The sequence below is a fragment of the Oryzias latipes genome, chromosome 14, assembly GCF_053564925.1.
Source record: "Oryzias latipes strain Hd-rR chromosome 14, Olatipes_Hd-rR_3.1".
NCBI classification, from domain to species: Eukaryota; Metazoa; Chordata; class Actinopteri; order Beloniformes; family Adrianichthyidae; genus Oryzias; species Oryzias latipes.
The window spans coordinates 8,133,544-8,155,366 of NC_136250.1; the positions used below are offsets into that span (position 1 = coordinate 8,133,544).

Sequence of the window (21,823 nt, forward strand, 5' to 3'; positions counted from 1 at the left end):
CAGCTTAATGATTTGGAAATTCCTGTTACATGGCTTTGCAGATATTCATCAACAGAACAATTGAATTATGGGTAATAACCCCCCTGAAGCCTGTTTAAGCAGAAGAATAGACAAAGTTTGGAGCAGAAAAAGATGTTTTTGGCTAATTGTCCAATTCCATAAGAAAATTCTTCATTACGTTTTCCTCTGGCGGTGCTATGGGAACCTATCTGCTCCTGTCTGTTCTCAAAACTTTGAGAAAACAAAAGATCAAAACTCAAGTTGAATCACAAAAACAAAGACAAAAAGGTCTAATGCGTGTACCTTTGTCCTCCTTGATGGTGAGCATGGGAAGAGCGTAGATTATCTTGTAGGAAGTCAGAGGAGCACTTAGGGCACAACCAAGGAGATCCTACAAAATAGAAATTTGAAAAAAAGCCTCATTTCATTTCCCACACCCAGACAACGATCTCCTTTATTGCGTCTGGAAAATGTTTTACTGTAATATTTGCTTTAAACGGATAAGAAAAGCTATAAAACGTGTTGCTATAAAATTTTAAATCATAGTAAAGCAAATTGCCTAAAATGACCACAGACTGCATAAAAAAAATAAAAAGATTTGGGGGTTTTTTAAGCACCTGCCCCAGGATTTCCATGATCACGGGCACCACTCCGTTCTCCTTGGTGAAGCCCTGAAAGGACATGTTCCTGGCAGACCTCCTGGTGGAGATGAAGACGTCTCCGCTGGCTGTTTCAAACGCCACGTACTTCATGTCGGGCCTCACCCAGCAGTTCGTCTGACCAAACATGGTTTCTGGTCTCAGAGTGGCGGCCACGAGGAAGAGGTTTTTTCCCTTCATGCCACTGTAAGGAGAATAACGTTCATTTAATGTCAAGTAGGAGCAAATATAAAGTCAATGCCTTTCAAAATAAATGTAGGCTTCAAACAAATAGTTTAGAAAAATCAGGTTAAAACTAAATGAGTTAGAAGTGCAACAGTTTTGGACTTGTTACCTGCTGTAAAATACTTTGGATTTGAATTTTGCCGTATATGGTTCAACTATCTTCATCTTGATGAGAGTGTATTCTTGAGGTCCGACACCCTGCATGCAGGGAAGAAACACAAGTTCTAAATAAAAACATCTTTCTCATATCATATCGGTAACACTTTTATTTTAAGCAGTGGTGGTTGTAGATTTACTGAGGTAAATTATGTTTTTCTAAATCAAAGAGCAGGAGGTCTACCTCTCCAGTCTGTCTGTCATGGTCCATGCATGGCTGTCCGTCCTTAGGAGAGTAGATGGTATACCTGCAAAAGATTGCAGAAACAACATATATCCATAAAAAATGAAAGTAAAATGTACATCAGCTGAACATATCATTCACCATCTAGTTCTTCTATGATGCAAAAATATTCTTCTTTCCTCCAGTAAAAAAAAAAAAAAACCAATACAGCTAAAATAGTCAAATGCATTGCTTTTTTATTTTTTAAATTTATAGATTTGAAACTCACCTTTTGCCAAACTTGATCTTCTTTCTCTCCTTTAGTGTGACAAACTGCCACCTCACAAAAGAGTCATAGAAGGGGTTCACATCTGTGGTGATGAAAGAACGTCTCCAGTCCACCTTTAAAGAGATGGAAGGAAAAAACTTTGAAATAAAGGTTCAGTAAATTAGGACCAACGAAGCTGGAGATGCTTGCTGAAGTCAGATTCAGCCAGATGTTCAATTTCTAATGCTAAGACCACATTATATTTTTAAATAAATTATTTCTATTTGCATATATTTTATCAATATGCACATATGTAGGTTTTAATGATGTATGTATTTTTATGATGGTGTGTAATGAGGCATGTATTCTTTTAAAGCAGACCCCAGGAAGACAAGTCTTACCTTTAGTTAAGGTTAATGAGCATCAATCAATCAATCAATCAATCAATCAGAAATTGAATGTGGGTTTGTCGGTTCATGACTCCTCCCACACCATCTGTGCTCACCTTAATCCTTAGGAGTAGCTCTTAGTATTTAGGGGTCAGTGAGAGGGAGGAGGAAAAGATTTTTTGAAACCACAAATCCTCATAACTTCTGTCCCCATAACTCTTGTTCGAGTAAAATAAAAGGCTTTTTTAGAAAGAGGAAGCCAACGAGTGTTTTTGCCAATGCGAGTTCCTTCCACAAGGTGGCCGCAAACAATGTTTTTCATTTTTATTTTATTTTTCTGCATATAATTTTGGTAACTTCTGGTGTAAGCTTAACTGAAGGAGAAAAAGTCATAAAAAATTACAATTACCTTGACTCCCATTTTTTTAAGATCTTTAATAGCCAAGGGTGGGAAGTACTCCAGCCAGTGTTCTGCATTCGCAAACCTAACAATTTCCTTGTCATTAAGGCCCAAAGATCTCATGATGTCCCACTGGAAGCTGGAGGATCCAGCTTTGGCCACTGCTTTACTCTGACAAAGAAATAAGAAGATGTTAAAAATAATTGTTGGTATTGGTAACAAAAACAATTCCTGCTGGAGTGTTGATAATTAGTTTACAAAATAAATTGCAGATTCTCACCTTCTTGCCCTTTGCTTTGTCCTTGATGATGATTTCATCAGATGCTTTTGGTTTTTCCTTCTCTTCTTCCTCATCGTCAGGAAACTGTGGAGGTGTCCCATACAGCTCCATCTCTCTCTTCAGTTTGTCTGCACAAGCCTGGTTGAAAAAATGTGGAGTTTAGAGATTTGCTGTTGCATTAATCAGAAGAAGAACAATGTTTCAGAAATGAAAAAAGCAATTAAAATATAACATTCTGTTTGGAGCTTTAACTTTTTTATGGCATATTGGCAACATCCTGAATACTATTGTAGCTATCCACATTAAGCAGAGACTGTATTTTGCTTAGATTGTTTCTTCATATTTTATTTATTTAGACATTATCAATGTAAAACAGTCTTTCTTGGTACATGGCTATTGAACAATGAAAATCTTCCAAACTAATTTTCCTTTTATTTCGCAAGTCATAAATGAAGAAACATATTTCAGACCTGGAAAAAATGCAAAACACAGGAATAAACTGACCTTGATTGGCATTCCTGTGCAGTGCAGCCCAAATGGGAAAAGGCATTTCCTCCCCTTGAGAGACTGATAACCAACAGCAAACTACAAAAACAAAGATCAGTGAGTTAAAAAGAAAATAAGATCTGGATATAAATATCAAACTATTGATAGATCAGTGAAATCATAGAGATCAGTTTTCCAAGAAGCCTTGCTCTGTTCTTCATGTGATGTTAGAATGCTTCTCTTTAAAAAAATATTTTTTTTTCTTAAATCCAGCCTCAAATAACAATAGGATAATCAAATCTATAAATATTACTTGAGAATTATTTATGACCTTTTAGCTCAACAGACATAATTGGTCAATGAATGCAAATGTACATCTCAGGCTTATATATATATATATATATATATATATATATATATATATATATATATATATATATATATATATATATATATATATATACACACACACACACACACACACACACACACACACACACCTTTGTAATTAAAAACTCACCTCACACTTGGACAAGCTGAATGTATGACCAAGATGTAAACGGCCATTCATATAAGGATAGGGAAAGGTGACGAAGTACTTGTTTTTGCTAAAAACAAATAAAAAATAAATAAAAGTAATGGGTAAGAACGGGCAGGAAGACTTTGTATTCCACTTTATTCTTAGCTAAAGGGGTAAAAATTGCAAGTCTTGGGTAATAGGATTCGGAACATTACATACAAGAAAAATGAATATTCAGATTGACACTCCTGACAATGAATGTACTCACTTTGAACTTTCTCCAACTGTTGTTGGTGCATCCCTCTCAAATGTTTTCTCCTTCTCCCATTTCTCCTGAATATCTAATTCAATCTTTCTGAGGTAGTCCAACTTTGCTGTTCCTTTTCGCTCCTATATATAAAATATATGAATGTGACAAAAATCTAAAACGATATTTGTAAAGCTATTATAGCCAAACACGGAACTGTAATAAAAGCTCATATGCATTATTTATCTCTATAAAAGAGGAACGTGCAGAATGATGCTATATTAATACCGGTTACATTTCCATTCCTGCAGCTGGTTCGACAGCTCATGATGTTAGCTAACTTAGCTAACAGTCGCACAAGTTGATGTACTTAGTTGGTTTCTTCTAAAATGACCAACCATTAGGAATTTCTGAAAATTTGTTAACTTAAACTTACCGTCATTTTCGGCAAATGTATCTGCTCTTCGTCACTCTGCTGTTGGTGAAAAAGAAAAGACGGTAATACTCTACAAATTTGACAAGAGAAAAACCACGCCACCGGTGTCTGAATGATGACACCCACAATCAGCTTTTCGCGGGGTTTCTTGGGAAATGTAGTTAGTCGATCAAAAAGCTGAAAATTGATTGTTTTATTATTATTATAAAGCTAATTAATTGCATTATTTTTTCTAGTTTTAAACGTTGTATTTGGTCTCTTCGTATTTTTAGAGCCACTGTTGTTGATTTTACTGCAAAAAAGAAAACAGATAAACGCGCGCTGCCAGGCAATGCGTTACGACACAGATCTGTTTGTGTCGCTAAAGCCGTAAACCGTTTTGTCCGACCTGGCAGAGAAGAGAGACATAAGGCCTTAAGGCTTATAAATACATATAGACGATGAAAATAGAGTTGATAAAAGGCGCTTTCGTATTATAGACAGTACTTCAGTCTTCCTCAAGATGATCATTGAAAATGTGGATGCCTTGAAGTCATGGCTGGCAAAACTCCTGGAGCCTATGTGAGTGCTGAAATGAAATGACATTTAGCTTATACGTTAGCCGGGTTAGCTCGGCATCAATGGGTCCGTGGTGGGACTCGGATAGCAAATATATGCACGAGTTAGCAAGCCACCATTGGCACGAGCTGGCCTTTGTATAGTGCTTATTACTGTAGTTCTATGAAAACAGAATTATTATTAGCGTGCCTTCTTTTCACTGCTATTGTAGAGCAGCTCCCCGCGATTTACTACTTGGCGCACAACTTTGTTGCGGCTCACATCAAATTATTGAGCGTTAAATTCAACTTTGAACAAAATTATATTTAAACGTTACTGTTGTTGGCTGGTTTCCGTAGTGACGCATCGTTACTGTGCTTGAACACGTTTAAAAATGTCACTTTTAAAGAACACATTACAAAAGTCAAATTATTACACGATTTTTTTCCTCCCCCAGTCATCATCGGGGTGATTATGAATCGGATTTATAATAAAAATGTGTTAAATGATGGGGGAGAGGGTGTAAAATACACAATGAAACGTATAGTTTTACATGAAACAGAGAATAAACCCGCCTGGAGATTTAAAAACTCTGCGGAATCATTTTCATTTTTCTCGTTTTTCCTATTTTACTGACCAACACAAATGAAATGAAATGAAATCTTGTTAAGATTTAATCTCTGAGTTTAAAATCAAGTCGAGATTAAATTAAGGGATTGAATTAGAGATTAGTAAAATTTTTAGAGGAAAGAAAGTTATTTTTACTTTGTTTTTTTGTTTTTTGCAACCGCTGTCAAAACTGCCCTTTGATGAGCAAAAATAAGTGTGTTTTAGCTTAATGTTATCAGTAACTGCATAAGTTGTTTTGCAATGTATCTTTTCTTGATCAATATAGACTCTAAACTGCCTGGTTTGGGTTGTAAAATGCTTTTTCAGTAACAATTATTAATATGGCATAGGGCTGAACGATATGAAGAAACATTTTAACATGAGCTCCTGATATAAAGAAAATCCCGATCTTAGTGATGAATATTGCGATAACGGTATAACTTGCGATACATGAACAAATAGAAAAACAAACAGAAACATCATTTCACTGCAACTGCTTCATTTAAATAACAGTTAACCCTAGTCTACATAGGAGGCGAAAATCTAATATAAAAGGGCTTCATCCGATTGGTCAAATGCATAAATGGATTTATTTGATTTGTTAAATACTTCAAGCTGCCAGAAGATTGTTTTATCACATTTATGGTAACCATAAATTGCAATTATTATTGCAATTACTGCAATTTTCGCCATCTTTTGCGATATGCATATTGCACAGCTTGATATTGCGATAACCATAAATTTGCGATTTATTGTGCAGGCCCAAAATGGCAGTGTATAATATATTTACCAATATAAATATTTTTAAATAATAAAATTCTGCTTTGTTTTTGTTCCTATGTGGAACCATTGAATTCGTTGTCTATGCAGTGACTGAAAAATAAATGAAGTTATGTAAAGCTCTAAAAAATATTAGAAAGTGGTATTTTTTAAGCATGTAAACTTAGTTTAAATGTTTGCTATGTTGCCTTCTAAATCTCCAAATATCCTTCTTTTGCTTTGATTTTAACCACCACAGCTGTCCTGTCCCAGCAAAAAAAGAAATTAAATTGAAAAGAGAAGGGAAAGAAACTATGACACCTTCCAGTTGTGACATTAACAGCTTCCTCACAAGTCTATGTGACATGATGCATTCTGCAGCTATAAATGAAATGGATAATCTTTTTTTAATATTTCTTTATGGTTTATTTTATGCTCTGCTGTTTTTTGTCACTTTATCTTTGTCTTTATCTGTACTAATTTTTATTTGTCGCACCAAATGTAGCTTTGACAGTGGTGCTACATTTTCATTGTCACGCTGAATATACTGTTTACCTTTTTCAGAATTGTTATTTGTGTCAGTCTCATAAAGAAATCTATTAAAAATGTTCTTCTTTTTACTAGTCTAGAAAGCACACCTTGTTTCTTTACTTCCACTCTTCTTACACATATTTGTCTTTGGTTTTACGAAGTTTTGCTTCCGTCTCTCCATTTTGTCTATTTGTTTATTTATCTTTCCATTAAAAAAAATGTGTTTGAGCTTTTATTTTGTCATTGAAGTTTCCCTGCATAAACTCAGACAGCTGTCGTGTTTCATCATTCCCTGCAGATGTGATGCTGACCCGTCTGCGCTGGCGAATTACGTGGTGGCTCTCGTGAAGAAGGACAAACCCGAGAAGGAGCTGAAAGCCCTTTGTGCTGATCAACTCGATGTCTTTCTACAAAAGGGTACGTCGTTCACAGAAGACGATTATGACGCTTTGATGAATGTTTTAGCAAAGCAGGTTCACTCCGAAAGGCATTGCAGACACACAAGTCTCTCAGACACAGATGTGGAAAACCAGGCTATTCTTTAAGCGTTACAGTGTTAGAGTTGAGTGGTTTAAACTTAGTAAAGTTGTGTTTTATTCATTTTGAACATAGTACGGTAGCTAGCCACTCTCTGCCACAGGAATTGTGTTACTGTGGGGATATTCATGCTCAGCTGGTCTGTTGCCAGACGAAATTTGCATTTTCTCTTGAAATGAGGAGGAGGAGGAGGACTTGAAGTTTTTTATGCAACAAGTCAGAGTAGATGATTGCATTTTTTAAGAGGATTAAGCAAAACGGAAACATTATCTTCATCTCTGCAGTGTAGGGGAAGGTGGTGCAACTTATTGGACCCTAAATGTAGGAATGAAACTGACTTAAACAATGGACAGAGAAGATCTTGAGTTCCCTCAATGTTTCCAGTCAGATGTCTTCTCTAAGTTTGTGGTAGATGATGGTTTTCTTTTTTTCTTCAAATCTGAATTGGCAGCATCACGGTCTGGAAGTGCTGAGTAATAACTTAAGAATATAGTTTTGTCACATAATAAAAAAGGGTTGGACCCTCTTTTCTTGGGGGATATAATCGGCAGGCCACTAGCTCCCCGCTCCGCTCCATTTTGATGCATCCTTGTAGACGACTAGATCCTCATTTTGCAGACACCTGACTCAAAAGTGTACGGCCGGATAGCTCCAATATTTCTCGCCTTTTTCGTTTCACCGCTAATGTTAGGTTGGAAGTGTGAGGGGCTGTAAGCTGGAAGGGAAGCATGTAAACGGAGGGATGATGGGAAATGAGGACAGGCTTGCTGAACACCCACAGTTCTGCCCACAGCTCAGCGGTGAATTTTTGATGAGCTGCAGAAACTGTCCTTGAAAAAGCCAAAGTTTTTTGTTGTTTTTTTTTGCCTAAAAACAGCATAATCGCATATAAAAGACCACTGGGAACACTGTGAAGTTGATGGGAGTGGGACTCTCATTCTTAATTTGTACCAAAATTCCTTTTGTTGACGTGTTTTTTGATGTTGTTGTTGCAGAGACGGTTGGATTTGTTGATAAACTCTTTGAATGCCTGACAACCAAAATCTACCTGGGAAATACGGCACCCAAAGAGGCTCCAAAAGAGGAGGTTCAAGCTCCTGCTGTAAAGACTGAAGGAGAGGAGGGAGCAGTGGTATGTATCCTTATTCAAACTAGGACAAAAGTACATTCAAACGGTCTTTACTGTATAAATCACTACAAGAGGATTTGCTTTTAGCATTTCATTCAAGTATTTTCTGTCTAGTTGATTGTGATTCCTGTTTTCCTTCAGACTGAAGGTCCAGAGGAGGAGAGAGAGAACCGGCGCAGAAGAAGCCCTTTGAGAAACCGCCCAGAATTCAACGATTCCAGGTTCGAAATATCTGACATTCAGTCTGACCTTATCACTACCTGTGTTCACTGTCTTCATTTAGTGAAATGTAATCAAAAAAGTAATCAAATTGATCACATTTTTCAAACTGTTTGAAACACAGGAGCCGTGACGACCGGAGGCGAGATGAGCGCAAACGCCGCGACTTTGAGCGGCAAGGCAAAGGCGGCGACTCCCACCGCGATCGAGAGCGGCACGAGCGGCGCAGGGGCAGCCCCCGTGGGAGGAGCTACAGCCGGAGCAGGAGCGGGAGCCGAGGAAAAAGCAGGGACAGGGAGCACAGAGGAGGCAGAGGTAAGAAGGCAGCTCTCCTCACAGCCAATCAGAACAGGACAGGTCATACACCCAGGTGTACGAGCTGCTGAAGCTCCTCTGTGCTTTAGAGATGCACCAGAGCTGCTGGAGACAACCTGCTGCTTTTTGTTTGAAGGAGATCAGAGGAAACTGTCTTTGTGTCATTTTCTGGTTCAATTGTAGTCAGTATTTATCAGAATTTTTTTTTTAAATAAAGAAACAATGTGGACAGCTTTGCCACCGCATCATTGGGGATTTAACAACCAGGGTTGGAATTGGCCTTACTATCCACAAGGTTAATCTACATCGCATTAGAAGAAGAACAAAAAAATCTGTTACAAACATTTATAAGTTTACCTTCTAAAACTCTGTTTGCTTCTCTTGGACAGACTTCAAGTCAAAGTTCGAGGTGGAACGAAAGGATCAGGACGGCTACAACTCATCGGCCACATCTGGATCCCAGCAGCAGCAGCACGCCTCGCCTCTCTTGCCTCTTCCTACACCTCCACACCCCTTCCCTCCCTCATCCTCAGCTGGAGCCACAGGAGCCGGAGGTGTTTCCGTGGCGACGTCTGCTCACCTCCCTGACAGCACCACAGACAGCTGGTCGGGCTACTACGCCGCTCAGAGGAAGGATGGGGTCAGCAAGGCCTTTGGCAACAAGGGGGCCTCGCTCAAGCAGCGCTGCAGGGATTACGACGGTAGGAGCTCGCCTGCAGTTTGGGGGGGAAATTAAGTTCAAGTTGGTTCAATTCAAAGGGCAGTTGGTGACTTTGTGTTTGATAACGTGATCATGATGAGGCGTTCTCAGCTTTATTTGTTTTGCTCCCACGAGAGTTTACTGCCTTGTTTAGTGTCTTCACTAATGACCACTGTTAAGTAGTCAGTCCCATGTCCCCACTGGAAGGCAGCAAAGCAAGCAGACCTGTACAACAGACACACAAGAGAGTTTACTCCCCCCCCCCCCATCCCTGAAGCCCTCTGCTTCACTGGAGGTTGTGTGTCTTAATGAGGCAGTTGGGTAAATGCAGAACCTGTGAGATTCTTTTTATCGTTCATGCTAAATGTGTCATTCCAGCCCCTTTCTACCTTTTCTTTCCTGTTTTTCTAAATACAAAGAAATGCAAATGTATAAAAAATAACTTTAATCAAAGTGTTTTAGTAACCCAATGTCTTATCTATCCTGTCTTTTTTTCCCAAACAGAAAAAGGATTTTGTGTCCGCGGTGACCTCTGTCTCTTCGACCACGGCAACGACCCCCTTATCGTCGACGATGTCAATTTACCCAATATGATTCCGTTCCCGCCGCCGCCGGTCATGCCTCCCCCTGGACTACCCATGCCGCCAATCCCAGAGCCACCCCCCTCCCTCAGAATGCCATCGATGCCACCCTACGGCCATCCGCCACCCGGCGTCTTCCCAATGGCCAGTGAGTAGAAATGTTACCCTGAATGTTAAAAGGATGCTTTGCACCGACAAAATATTGAAACAATGCAAAATAGTTTCCCACATTCTTGACTCTGTTTACAGTTTGAGCCACTTTGATTATATATGGATGGATCCTTTTTTTTTAGATCTCATTCAAAAACACATTTTTGGTCATCAAAACTGTTGACTACTGCTACTGCTACTAAACTACTGCTACTAAACTACTACTGCTAGGAGTCTTGAATTGTTTAAATGCAGAGCTTTCAATAATATAATCAGACATTTTTACATTTAAGAATCAGTTTTATTTCTTAAAACAGTACAAAATCTTGTTTTAAGAAGACATGGATCAATGAATTTTATGATTTATATTCTGAGGCTTTTTTTTGGTGATACGAGCATTGTTTTTTTAAAATTAACATCCCTTAATTCTGTACGTAGTTTTATGCAAAAGTGAACTTCCAGTTGAACTTTAATAGAGCAAAAATCTTCCCTTAACTTCTTAGAAAACCCAAAGAAATTAAGGATGGACGATATATTGGTGCCAGTATTGGTATTGGCTGATATTTGCATCATTTGAGTTTATCAGTATTATATAAAAAAATCTACCAATATTCTACCGACTGTTTTCAGAAACACTTTATTATTGTAATAAATATTTGTTTCTAAAAGATTGGGAAGCTTATGTTTACAGTCATAGTCAGTAATTAACTGTTTTCAAGTATCTGTTGTTTTTGATAGGGATACATGTTGTTCTTACCCTGGCAATTGGGAGCTTCTGGTTTACAGTCTAAAATGAAATAAATGGTCTGAATGCTTACAGATATATTTATATGAAAGTTTTAAAGTGATACTTGTTCCTATAAGATCCTTTGCTTTATGTTAAAAAGGTCAGGTACAAGATTATTGTCCAGTAAAGAAAAGTTGTGCATTTCTAAAACAGAAACAAAAAGGAAATCTAAACTTTGTGTTACTGTAGTAGACACTTAAGTATCGGCAAATATTGGCTATCAGCCACAGTTGCAGGGGAAATGTCGGTTATGTGTACCATCCCTAAAAAAATAACCATGCAATTGTTGCTAAGTGTTGGTTTTTTAAGAAGATGATTTACAAAATGTTTGTCCTCATATAGTGTTATGTTCTGTATTGGATGAATCCTGTTTACAGTTTAGATGTCCCAGACGCTCTGTGCCATTCTTCTGATTGTACCTGAAGTATTACCTGGAGGTTTTGTCTCCCTCAGGACCCCCACTAATACCGACGAGTGGGATCGACTCCCCCAATCACCAGTCTGCAGTCACGCCTTCTCCTCTCATTAGACCACCTTTGGTTGGGCTTCGACCTACTCTTCCTCCTCATCCTCCTCCTCAGCCTCCCCCTTCATCCTCAACCGTGTCTCTTCGTCCACAATATATTCAGTCTGAATGTAAGCAGAGGGGATGTTTTTTGAGCCGCTTCAGTAGAAGACATTTTTTCTTAAATCTTTGTTGTTTGTGTGTGTGTGTGTGTGTGTGTGTGTGTGTGTGTGTGTGTGTTTGTTAGCTATGTGTGACGTGATGTGGAAGTTTTAGGATGTAGTTACAGTTGTGCACCAGCAGGTGGTGCTATTTGTTAACAGGAGTATTTGTGGAGTTGATGTGAAGTCACCCAATGTTGGAGTCCCTAACATTTATAATCATTTAACCTAATTTTTGGAGAGATGCGTCTTGTATTGACACATTTTTTTTAATTTTATTTTAGACATTTTAATTTGAAAAGTTTCAGTCTAAATATATATATCAAAGATATATTATTATTATTATTATTATTATTATTATTGTAAAATGTATGTGCCGGTGCCTCTATTTGTTTTGCTTATTAGATAATTATGATCCTGAAGGCTACAACCCCGAATCTCCAGGCCTGACTGCTCCCGGTCCCAATTCATATCGGCAGTTTATTCCCCGGGTGCAGAGCCAGCGCTCCAACCTTATTGGTCTGACATCGAGCGAAGGGCAGGTCTCCAGAGGTAACAACTGCAGTCATTTGAGCCTAAAGCTGTTTAGAGAGTCAGGCTTTTCAGTTGGGCTTTTGTCCAGATTCATGAAGGAGTTCACAATTGTCCGTCTTTGTGTTGTGTGGAATGTTTAGCCGCCAACATAGTGATCCAGACGGAGCCGGCAACCGGAGTCGGTGCCCCTGGGGCTAACGCGTCACGTTTCAACACAGAACAGGACAGCAGGAAGAGGTCCATGGGGGCCATCACAGCTGAAGGACCAGTGATGAAAAAACCTTGGATGGAAAAGTAAGGAGTGGGGACCAATAGAAACTACCTATAGGAAAAATGTCAGAAACTGCTACTTCAAATGTCGTCTACAAAGCTGCGTTCGTTGTCAAACCGCATCTGCTCCTAATTCACAACACTTTGAATAAAGAAATACTCTGGCAATTTTAAGCTTTTTTTTCATAAATGTTGTCCTCCATCATGAGAAAAATGCCATAAGAACATGTTTAAAAACACAAATTTCATCAGTGGGTCTTTAAAGGTCACCTAAGCCTGAGGTATTTTCAGGAAACTTCACAGTAAGTCTTCAGAGGAACTCTGGTTTCCGTATGGAACTTGAGCTTCCTTTGACCCTGAATCTCTCCTATTTGAGAGTGTTATCTTATGTGACTTTCCTTGTCCCTCTCATGATCTAAGTACTTTGATAGATTACAAATTGAGATTATTTAAAGCTTCATCACAGTAAGATTTTTTTTCTGTCTTTAAACACAAAATTTAAGGTTTGTACTTTTATGCATTTATCATGACAAGCGGAAGCACTAAGTTCAAAATGCCTAAATTTATTTTTTCTTTTGATGACGATGGATTCATCTTTTATACTTTTTTTTTTTTCTTTTCTTCTGACAGTAAAAGTATTATTGAAAGCATAAAACATCCACATCGTTTGTTGTTTCAGGTCAAACTTCAATAACCGGCACAAGGGGATTTTTCCCAAGAGAAATTACTACATGAATACAAAGCTGGAGGTTCGGCGGATCCCCCCGGAGCTTAACAACATCACCAAGCTCAACGAGCACTTCAGCAAGTTTGGAACCATCGTCAACATCCAGGTAGATCCCGGCCTCATTTACAAAGTGTTTGACGCAGGTCAGGAGGAGGATGTGACCTGTGGTTAGAACGTCACCATAAACTGTGTTTTAAAGAACTGTTCTTTTGCATTGAACAATGCAGCATCTTCACTTAAGGAATATATTTTCCCCCTGCAAATCTTCAATATTGTCATTATTTTTTTTGTTATACAAATCAAGGTTGTGTATGGTGGAGATCCAAGAGCCGCGCTGATCCAGTACACAAAGAACGAAGAAGCCAGGCGGGCCATATCCAGCATCGAGGCGGTCCTGGACAATCGCTTTATTTGTGTGTATTGGCACCGCGAGCCAGACACCAACTCTGCAGGTCTCCAGCAGCAGGAGCAGAGTTTAGGAAACCAGGGGCCTGGGGCCACACCTGGCCAAGGGCTGCAGCACATCAACATGCATAAGGTTAGCATAAACGGCTCAAACACACAGAAAACATGCTTTTTTTTTTTGCACTTTACACAGTTTTATCATTTCATGTCACTGCAGGGTATTAAGCAGCACAATGCAGCTACTTATGTGTTGAACAACATCCCACCCAAGCATCAGCAGAACGCCACAGCTGGACCCACAAACCCATCAAAGACAGACAACCTGACTCCGACCTCTGACACCGCCACCGTATGTTTCAGTTTTAAACCATCAGACGCTCACAGCATAATCAGAATACCTTTATTCAGCTTCAAACCGTTTTTAGATGCCAGCAAACTTTGGTTAACAGTATATTTTAGTGTCAACCAAAGTTTGCTGCCGTCTGCACTCTAGTTTCGGTGAGCTTCATTTTTTATTTTATTTTTCACCTCCTCTGTTTAACCCTTAGGTGGCGCCTGGACACACAAACACCCAGAAGGGGCCCTACACATCCACAGCTCTGAAGCCGTCCTCAAAGAGCCTTGGGCAAACAGGAAAAGCTCTGGAAGCACAGGAAGCTCTCAAGAAGAAGCAGGCATGTTTCTTTACTGATTTCAATGTTTTGGCTGCTTTAGAAAGAGAGAGAATGAAGGTTTTGTTGAAAAAAGAGATAAAAGGATTTTACTTTTTGACTGCAAATTTTGACAGATTTGTCTTTCCTTTTTTTTAGGAAGCTTTAAAACTCCAACAGGACATGAGAAAGAAGAAACAAGAGATGTTAAAGACACAAATTGAGTGTCAGAAAGTAAGGAGGTTTTTCTTCTGGGTCTTCCTGATGTTTGAATTGTTTCCTGCCCATGTCTTACCCCTGACTTCTTGGGGAATTTTTTTATTTTTTGCTTTTGTTTCTATTAGGCACTGATAAACCGGCTGGAGAAGAACCGAAGCATGAAGCCTGAGGAGAGAGCCAACATAATGAAAACCCTGAAGGAGCTAACAGAGAAGATCAGCCAGCTGCAGAATGAAATGAACGCCGCCTCCCAGGTCTCAGGAGTTAAGACCAGCCCCAACCAGCCCAAGACCAAAACAGATGTGAGTTTACAAATGAAAGTTTCTGAGTAAAAATCTATAAGCCCCCCCTGAGATTGTTGGGAAAATTGTTTGTGGGTTAAAGTGGCACGACATTTTCTAAAATGTATTGTGTCCCTAAACCTTTGTGAAAAAACTTAAGTTCTAATATAAATAAATAATTTAATGTAAGCTTTCCCAAATATTATGTTAAGACTTTGTCCTGTTTTTCAGCAGACCCACAAGGAATTGCTGGATGCTGAGCTGGAAATTCACAAAAAGATGAGCTCTGGAGAAGATACCACGGACCTCAAGAGGAAACTGGGGCAACTGCAGGTGGAGGTAAAACCCCCCACATTTTCAGACACACACACCAACCATGCACCCCACCCACCCACCCACTCACTCCGGTTGCCCGTAAATGCCACTTTCACAGCAGCGGCTTTGAGCCAAAATCTGCTGCATTTATGTGTGTGCAAAATTCTTATCAATGACTTATGATCTGAAGAGATGCCCTGCACTGAAACCACGTCTCTAAAAAAGCGCCACAGAGTTATTCTGACAGCATCTTGCAGGTTCAGCACTTTTCTTGAGAGCCAAATTGAAGGAGGTGATACCAAGAAATGGCTGAGGAAGTTTGCAGATCAGATTGTTGTTGCAGTTTGTTTGTTTTTTCTGCTGAGAGGGAAGACGACTAAACAGAGTTAGTGGAAACGATTGCAAATAATATTAATCGAGCGATGAAAAAAAATTTCTAGGGACAAGAAACCCAAAAACAATAAGGTTTGTTGGTTGATTATAGATGTATATTTGCATTATTTGGCGTCATGCATTTCAGTCTAATTGTAAAACGTTTTGCAACCTGTTCCTCTCAAGATTTTAACTGGGAATCTCTTGTTATGCTAAGTATTGGTCATTATCTTGTTGGTATGGTAAATGATTTAGAATCAGAAGTACTTTGTTGATCCCACACGTGGATAATTTGTGCGTTACCATGGCAAGTAAACACAAGAGAAAATAGAATAATATAAAAAACAAAAATGTAGCATAAATTTAAACAAATAGGGTGGTATAATTGAAAGACTATTTACAAATAGGTAACAATGTGCAAAAGTCATCTGTTACACTGTGACTTATTGTACAGTGTTATGGTGTTGGGTAGGAAGGATTTCCGGTACCGGGCAGTTTTGGAGCGGAACTGTCTGGCCTCCTAGAGAAGGAGCTGCGCTGTTTGTCCAGAACAGGCTGGAGAGGATGGTCTGGGTTGTCCATGATGGATAAGAGCTCGTTCAGCGACCTGCTCTCCATCACTGCTTCCAAGGTTTCCAGTTTGCAACTGATGACAGAACCCGCCTTCCTAATAATGTGAGATTTGCAAGGCTTTGGTCTTAGACTTGACGTTTTTACAGTGTAACAGTAACCAGGAACCAGTTCACTGAGTCTGATTTTTAGGTATTTACTGTTTGTTTTAAAACATTAGAGTCACTATACACTCAGTGGAGGTGAGGCTTCTGTCAATCTAAAGGAGAAATCTCTCGTTTTTAACTTTTTTTAGGTTTTAAAAGAGTTTGATAAAACTTCACCACATTAGATATGTCAAAAATGTTAACTCTGACCAGGAAAATGGTAGGTTTGGGAGCCAGTCTTTTTTTTATTATTGTTTTAGTTTAGAACCAATGTGAGTTGCCCTTAGTGGTTTCTAGATACGCCATACCTGACTTTAGTCACTTTTGTTTTAGGGGCACACAAAACAAAGTGTACCACATTCCTGAATGCTTACGGTTTGCTGTGTCTTAATCAAAGTCCAGGTTTAAACCCATTTGACAGGCAGCCGTGGGACTGAAAACGTGCTGTGCATCAGAAGAGGCCGGGGTGTTGGTGGGGGGGGGGGCATGCTTTGTGTACGGTGGTCCCTCGCTATATGGCGGTTCTCCTTCCGCCATCCTTTATTTCTATTTTTTATTGCATTGTTTTTTTCTTAAGCATTGCATTGTGTTCTGCTTTCCACATCTCTGTGCCGTGTCTGCTGCACAGAATGTGTTCACTTGGCCAAATCCACATAAATCTTCAATCACTAGCAGATGTTTGATTTCCTTCTACGAAAGTTTAAACAAGAGAGGAAAGTGTGAAAATATTCATGTATGTCTGAGAAAAGTGCATCAGGTGTGTAGTGAGGAGCTTACAGCCTTAAAACATCCATTGTTGTCTTTTGTGGATTTCACGTATCTCAGGTTATCTTTGGAACGGATCCCTGGGATGAATGAGGGAACAGCGTTATTGATTTTTTTCTTCTAGTATTGGCTCTGTACTGTTAAATTCAGGTTATTAATATTGGCCACAGTTAATTTTAATCGCAAAAATTGTCAAAATAATTTCATATAGTCTCTGTATAATGTTCTATTTGAATAAAACAGTGGGCTGCTTTGCATTTTCTATTGAAAGTTGACACTAAAACACTAGAAAATTAGAATGAAATACATTTTAAGTTGCAAAATGTATTTTCTGTCAAATTATGACACCAAAACCCCATAAAAATTTCAAATGCAATTGATTTTGTTTTTATTTGATTTTATTTTTTTATTTTGCATATCGTATTCTAAATTGCAAATTGCATATTTTTGAGTTATCGAGTCAGAAATGACTATCCCCTTGACTTGTGGGTGAAAAAACATCGACACTCATAGATCGCTTTTCTTAATTGACACGCGGTAAATAAGTATTTTTCTTTGAAAGCATGATGACCACAGTGTTGCGTTTGTGAGGAACGTTATTTAAACTTTTCTCCGCTTTTAGCCCCAGGGTCCTTAATTAGCTTGTTGTTAAAAAATTAAAGGCCCAGCGCTTCTTCCACTTCTCCATCCCCGCTCTCATTCTGCACATTAAACTGCAGCCACTTAGGGAAACCCAGAGGAGCAGCTGCTGAGGAAGCCGAATCAGAGACATCAGTCGTGGCGCTGATGAAACCCCCCCTCTCATTAAAGTTTGAGCCGCCGCCCTGCGTTGGAGAGTCACAGAATGACGATTAAAGAGCGAGGCGACTGAGGGACAAATGGAGGAGAGGGCGGCTGGGAGGGTGTCGAGTCGTTAAGAGGTGCGATGTTGCTTCAAAAATTGAAGGAGTGACAACCAAAGAGACTGGCAGATCAAAAGATGGCAGCTGAACATGTAGAGAAGGTTTCAACTTCTCACATAAGTTTGCAGCTAATAGAAATATTCAAACCAGATCAAAAGTTTTACTGCAACAGGCGTTAACGTCAGTACAGTGAATAGTATGACACTCCAACTCCACATCTGTCCTTTTTGTCTTTCTTTTAGGCGACACGGTTGGGTTTAATTCGGCCCCCAGCAGGTCGAGGCCGGGGCCGTGGAAAAATGCTACAGGGGCCCGGTGCGATACACGGAGGCCGGGGCCGAAGGGACATGGCGGCGCGGGGCGGGTTGGTGAACCGCATGGTGATCGACCACAGACCCAGAGCTTTGGTCATTCTGGGGGTCACACAGGAAGAGAAGGAGGAACTAAGGCTGCATTTTGTGGTGAGGATTCTTGTTTGTTTTTGCTCAAAAGGCCTGTAAACTTTGCTAAAATGTGGTGGTTGTTGTTGTTTTTTTGTTGTGGACTCTTTAACACTGGCGACACCTCAGTAATACAAGCTCTTTGACATACTGGAACGAATCCACTGTTTACACAATCCACAGAGACGAGCGGCTTTTCAAATCGGATATGCAACACATAGCTAGTGTAAAGTGCTTCATAATGGCACAAATCCCCTTTTCTCTGGGACAGAATCAGCAGATCTACATCGATTGGCTAAGCACTTCGCTGCTGTAAAGTGTTTCATAGCAGCGCAAAGCTGCTTTTCTCCGCTTCAGAATCCACTGGAATTCTGTTAATTGCAGAATTACTGTATAGTCAAAAGACTGTAAACGCGGTTAACTTGCAGACATTTTGAGGATGTGCATCTAACTGATGATCTTTGTCCTGTTGTGTCCAGAAATTTGGGGAAGTTGAAGAACTCGGAGATCAAGATGCCAACAGTCTCATCCTGACCTTTAGGACAAGAAGCGAAGCAGAGAACGTAAATGAAAATGGACCATACCACTTCACTCTTCTTCTTTTTAAGCTGGTATTTATTCATGTTTCTTGCTTTCCAGGCGGCCAATCAAGGAGCTAAGTTCAAAGGTCGGATGCTCCAAATATCCTGGTACAAACCTAAGACGCCCTCAGTCACAACAGAGCCAGAGGAGGAAGAAGCTAAGGACGAGGACAGCACGGTAGGAGAGGTCACACAGCTGCTAGACAGCTTCACTCATTTAGCAACACTCGGGGCAGAAGACGGTAAAAGCAGAATATTTAACCAGTGAGAGTTTTAATTGAATTTGTAGGTTTTTTTTTTATTTTACTGGTACTCTTCTTTCTAGCTCTGCTAAATCTTTTAGCGTGACTCCCAGTGGAAAATCAAGCTGAGCCTCTAAGTACTAAGAGCTTCTTAGCCCCACGAGTGAAGCGGTATTGCAGTCAGGTGAAGTCCTTAGACCCGTTTGGAGACTTTAAAGCTACTTTAATATTTTTTCTGAGGTTTTAATGTTAGGATTTCTCTTAGGTGAAGCCGAAAAATGAGTTTTTTGTCGTCTTTTTAGCACTCAGAAATAAATACAAGTGTCATTTGAACAGAAGGACGCCAGCTCATATTTGCCAGGCGAGGACAGAGACGAGGAGGAAGAGGAAGAGGACGACGATGAAGACGACGAGAATGAGAGTCGATCTTGGAGACGATAGAGAGAGAGAAAAAAATCGGATTCACTCCATTGCTCTACTGAGAAGAACGGAAGAGCAAAGGAACTCACATTTTCCTTTTTACAGTAAATTTCCACACAAGTCGAAGGCAGAATGCTTTACTTTATGGTTCATCACAAAAAAAAAAAAAAAAGCTTGGAGGAGGTCAATAACCCTTCATCAACACAAAAAGCATCTCACTTTTGATGAGAAAAATAAATGTTAAGTTGTTCTTATAGATGGAAAAAATCTATGTAAGTTTTAGTGTGCTTACCAGATGAATAATATCAGTAATGCACAACATTTGTGTCTACTGTGAATAGGTATTTTTATACAAATACTGTATTGAAGCTCTTTTCTCACAAGTTTTTGTAAAAAGACTAAAGATCTCCATTCAGGGACAACCATTCCATCATCAGTAAATCATTCTCTTTAGCCTCAAGAGAGATTTATTTTTCCACTGCATCCGTGCTGGATCTATATTGGCAGAGTTCATCACGCTCCTTCTCTTCACATTTAGTTTTCTTTTTTCGGACCCTAAATTGTTGAAAGATACACTTATGTTTCCCTTCTAGCGGCACCACGGCGTGCGTTTACCAAACAGTGTATCGTCAAAGCCAACACTGGCACAGAAGGATGCAGTGCAATAGGTGGACAAGCGATGCTTACGGATCTCCGTTTGCATCTGCTTCAGTCTGGCGTCGCTCTGAATAATCACCCAAACGCGCGCGACAGTGTTCTAGGATTTTGCAACACTTTTGATCTGTGGTGTGGTTCTGCAAGGGGCCCGGCAGGACAAAGATCAGAGCTTCTTAAGAAAAAAAATATTAGCATCCATAGACAGGTGTTTGAATGTAATACTGGACAGTGGATTTTAATATAAACCTTAATATGTATAAACATTTCTTTGCCTTACTCAGTCAGCAGATTGCTGAGTTTTTACAGGATTTTGTGATTTACTTTTGTAAATTTTGTAAATGCTTGAAAGAGAAATTGCTGTTATTCTTTTTCTCCCTTAACGTTGTGTTTCTGTCATTTCTCAGAAATGGTTGTTTCAGGTCGATGAGGTCAAGCATGAATGCTTAACTACTTTATTTTTTTTTATTTTTTGCAAAGTGTAGTATTTATGTTGAACAGTCTTTTTTTTTTTTTAATTCCCCTAACTTTACTTTGATTTGTTTTAAAGACTGCTGCTCCAAGTTGTGGAGAACACTGTTAAAAAAAAACAAAAAACCTGAGATTTAATTAACCATCTTCGTATAACACTGGTGCAGCTTTTTGCCACTTTGAATGTTATTAAACTGTTTAGACACAATCAGTACAATCACATTTCAACTGAAAAGATTGAAAGATCCACTTTTGTCTTGTTTATTTTAAGTCCCAAATTCAATTAGAGCTTTACAAAACCTTGTACAGACTTGCCCCCCTTATCAATAGTTATTTGTTTACTGGTAAATGAAAAGATGCCAATAGATTTTCAGTCAAGTCTGTAGCAGTCTTTCCTTTGTGTTGATGAGCAGACAGGAGTGATGTACACAACCCACAAACCCACATTTCTAATTGGTTTCCTTTTACTTCTGAGCACACCTGTAGATATGAACAATTCCTTTTTCCAAGTTTTTTTAAGGGTTAATCAACTCCTCTAACTCATCTTTAAAATATAGAACTTGGTTTTTAATAAAAGTCATAGGCAGGTTTAAGTGACAAACCTAGGATGTGTTGTTTTTTCTTACAAGTCAGGACTTGGAGCGTCTCATTTCCACCTTTTTGTACTGTCCTCTGTATGCTACTATGACACAATAGTTCCAAATGTATAAAATGTTTATTGGATAATAGTTTTTGGATTTGTTACTGTTTATATTTGCAGGATGTGGATGTATTTTCTTGATGTTATTTTGTTTGTAAAAATGGATTTCTAATTTACTAGCATGTTTGCTTTTGCCAATAAAGACAGAGGAATGGGGTGCTTGTAAGATGAAAAAAAAAATTCTAATTGGATCATGGAAAGAGAAGAAAAGAGCTAAATTTGAAAGAAAAAAGGTAAAAAGATTACAGATGAGAGAAAAAAAAAATGCAAGCAAAAGCATTCCACAAACCATTGTATAAAATGATGTGTGGTCTCCTTTATTTTTCATGTTTTTATGCTTCATTTTCCATCAGCAGCTTATTTTAAAAGTCACCGTAGGGCAATTCCTGAAAGACGGTGACCATTCAACA

The 21,823-nt window shown here is 39.0% G+C and overlaps 2 protein-coding genes across 7 annotated transcripts in view; one reads left to right on the forward strand and one right to left on the reverse strand.

The window, feature by feature from the left end:
• The window catches only part of lars1b (leucyl-tRNA synthetase 1b), a 20,779-nt gene extending 16,160 nt beyond the window's left edge, over nucleotides 1-4,619 (reverse strand). Inside the window, exons 1-11 of the mRNA XM_023962133.2 lie at nucleotides 4,230-4,619; nucleotides 3,815-3,936; nucleotides 3,547-3,634; nucleotides 3,045-3,125; nucleotides 2,541-2,678; nucleotides 2,270-2,431; nucleotides 1,493-1,605; nucleotides 1,225-1,288; nucleotides 994-1,082; nucleotides 618-843; nucleotides 304-391 (exon numbers count right to left, since the gene is read on the reverse strand). Coding sequence (XP_023817901.1) covers nucleotides 304-391; nucleotides 618-843; nucleotides 994-1,082; nucleotides 1,225-1,288; nucleotides 1,493-1,605; nucleotides 2,270-2,431; nucleotides 2,541-2,678; nucleotides 3,045-3,125; nucleotides 3,547-3,634; nucleotides 3,815-3,936; nucleotides 4,230-4,235 — 1,177 coding nt within the window. The 5' untranslated portion in view covers nucleotides 4,236-4,619. The remainder of the gene's footprint in view (nucleotides 1-303; nucleotides 392-617; nucleotides 844-993; nucleotides 1,083-1,224; nucleotides 1,289-1,492; nucleotides 1,606-2,269; nucleotides 2,432-2,540; nucleotides 2,679-3,044; nucleotides 3,126-3,546; nucleotides 3,635-3,814; nucleotides 3,937-4,229) is intronic.
• Nucleotides 4,559-21,714, forward strand: rbm27 (RNA binding motif protein 27). Of its 6 annotated transcripts, none has more exons than XM_078931021.1 (21): nucleotides 4,559-4,790; nucleotides 6,964-7,082; nucleotides 8,198-8,334; nucleotides 8,473-8,552; nucleotides 8,675-8,865; nucleotides 9,255-9,566; nucleotides 10,070-10,294; nucleotides 11,537-11,719; nucleotides 12,155-12,301; nucleotides 12,424-12,577; nucleotides 13,233-13,386; nucleotides 13,585-13,818; nucleotides 13,903-14,034; nucleotides 14,234-14,363; nucleotides 14,499-14,569; nucleotides 14,680-14,856; nucleotides 15,067-15,174; nucleotides 18,148-18,366; nucleotides 18,825-18,908; nucleotides 18,985-19,104; nucleotides 19,505-21,714. In XM_078931021.1, the coding sequence occupies exons 1-21, from the start codon at nucleotides 4,732-4,734 to the stop codon at nucleotides 19,607-19,609; spliced, it is 3,141 nt and encodes a 1,046-aa protein (XP_078787147.1). In that variant the 5' UTR covers nucleotides 4,559-4,731; the 3' UTR covers nucleotides 19,610-21,714. The 6 variants fall into 6 exon arrangements, with proteins under 6 accessions (XP_078787147.1, XP_078787149.1, XP_078787148.1 ...); XM_078931023.1 differs by having other exon boundaries at nucleotides 19,508-21,714; XM_078931022.1 differs by having other exon boundaries at nucleotides 15,070-15,174.
• Nucleotides 21,715-21,823: the final 109 nt, after the last annotated feature.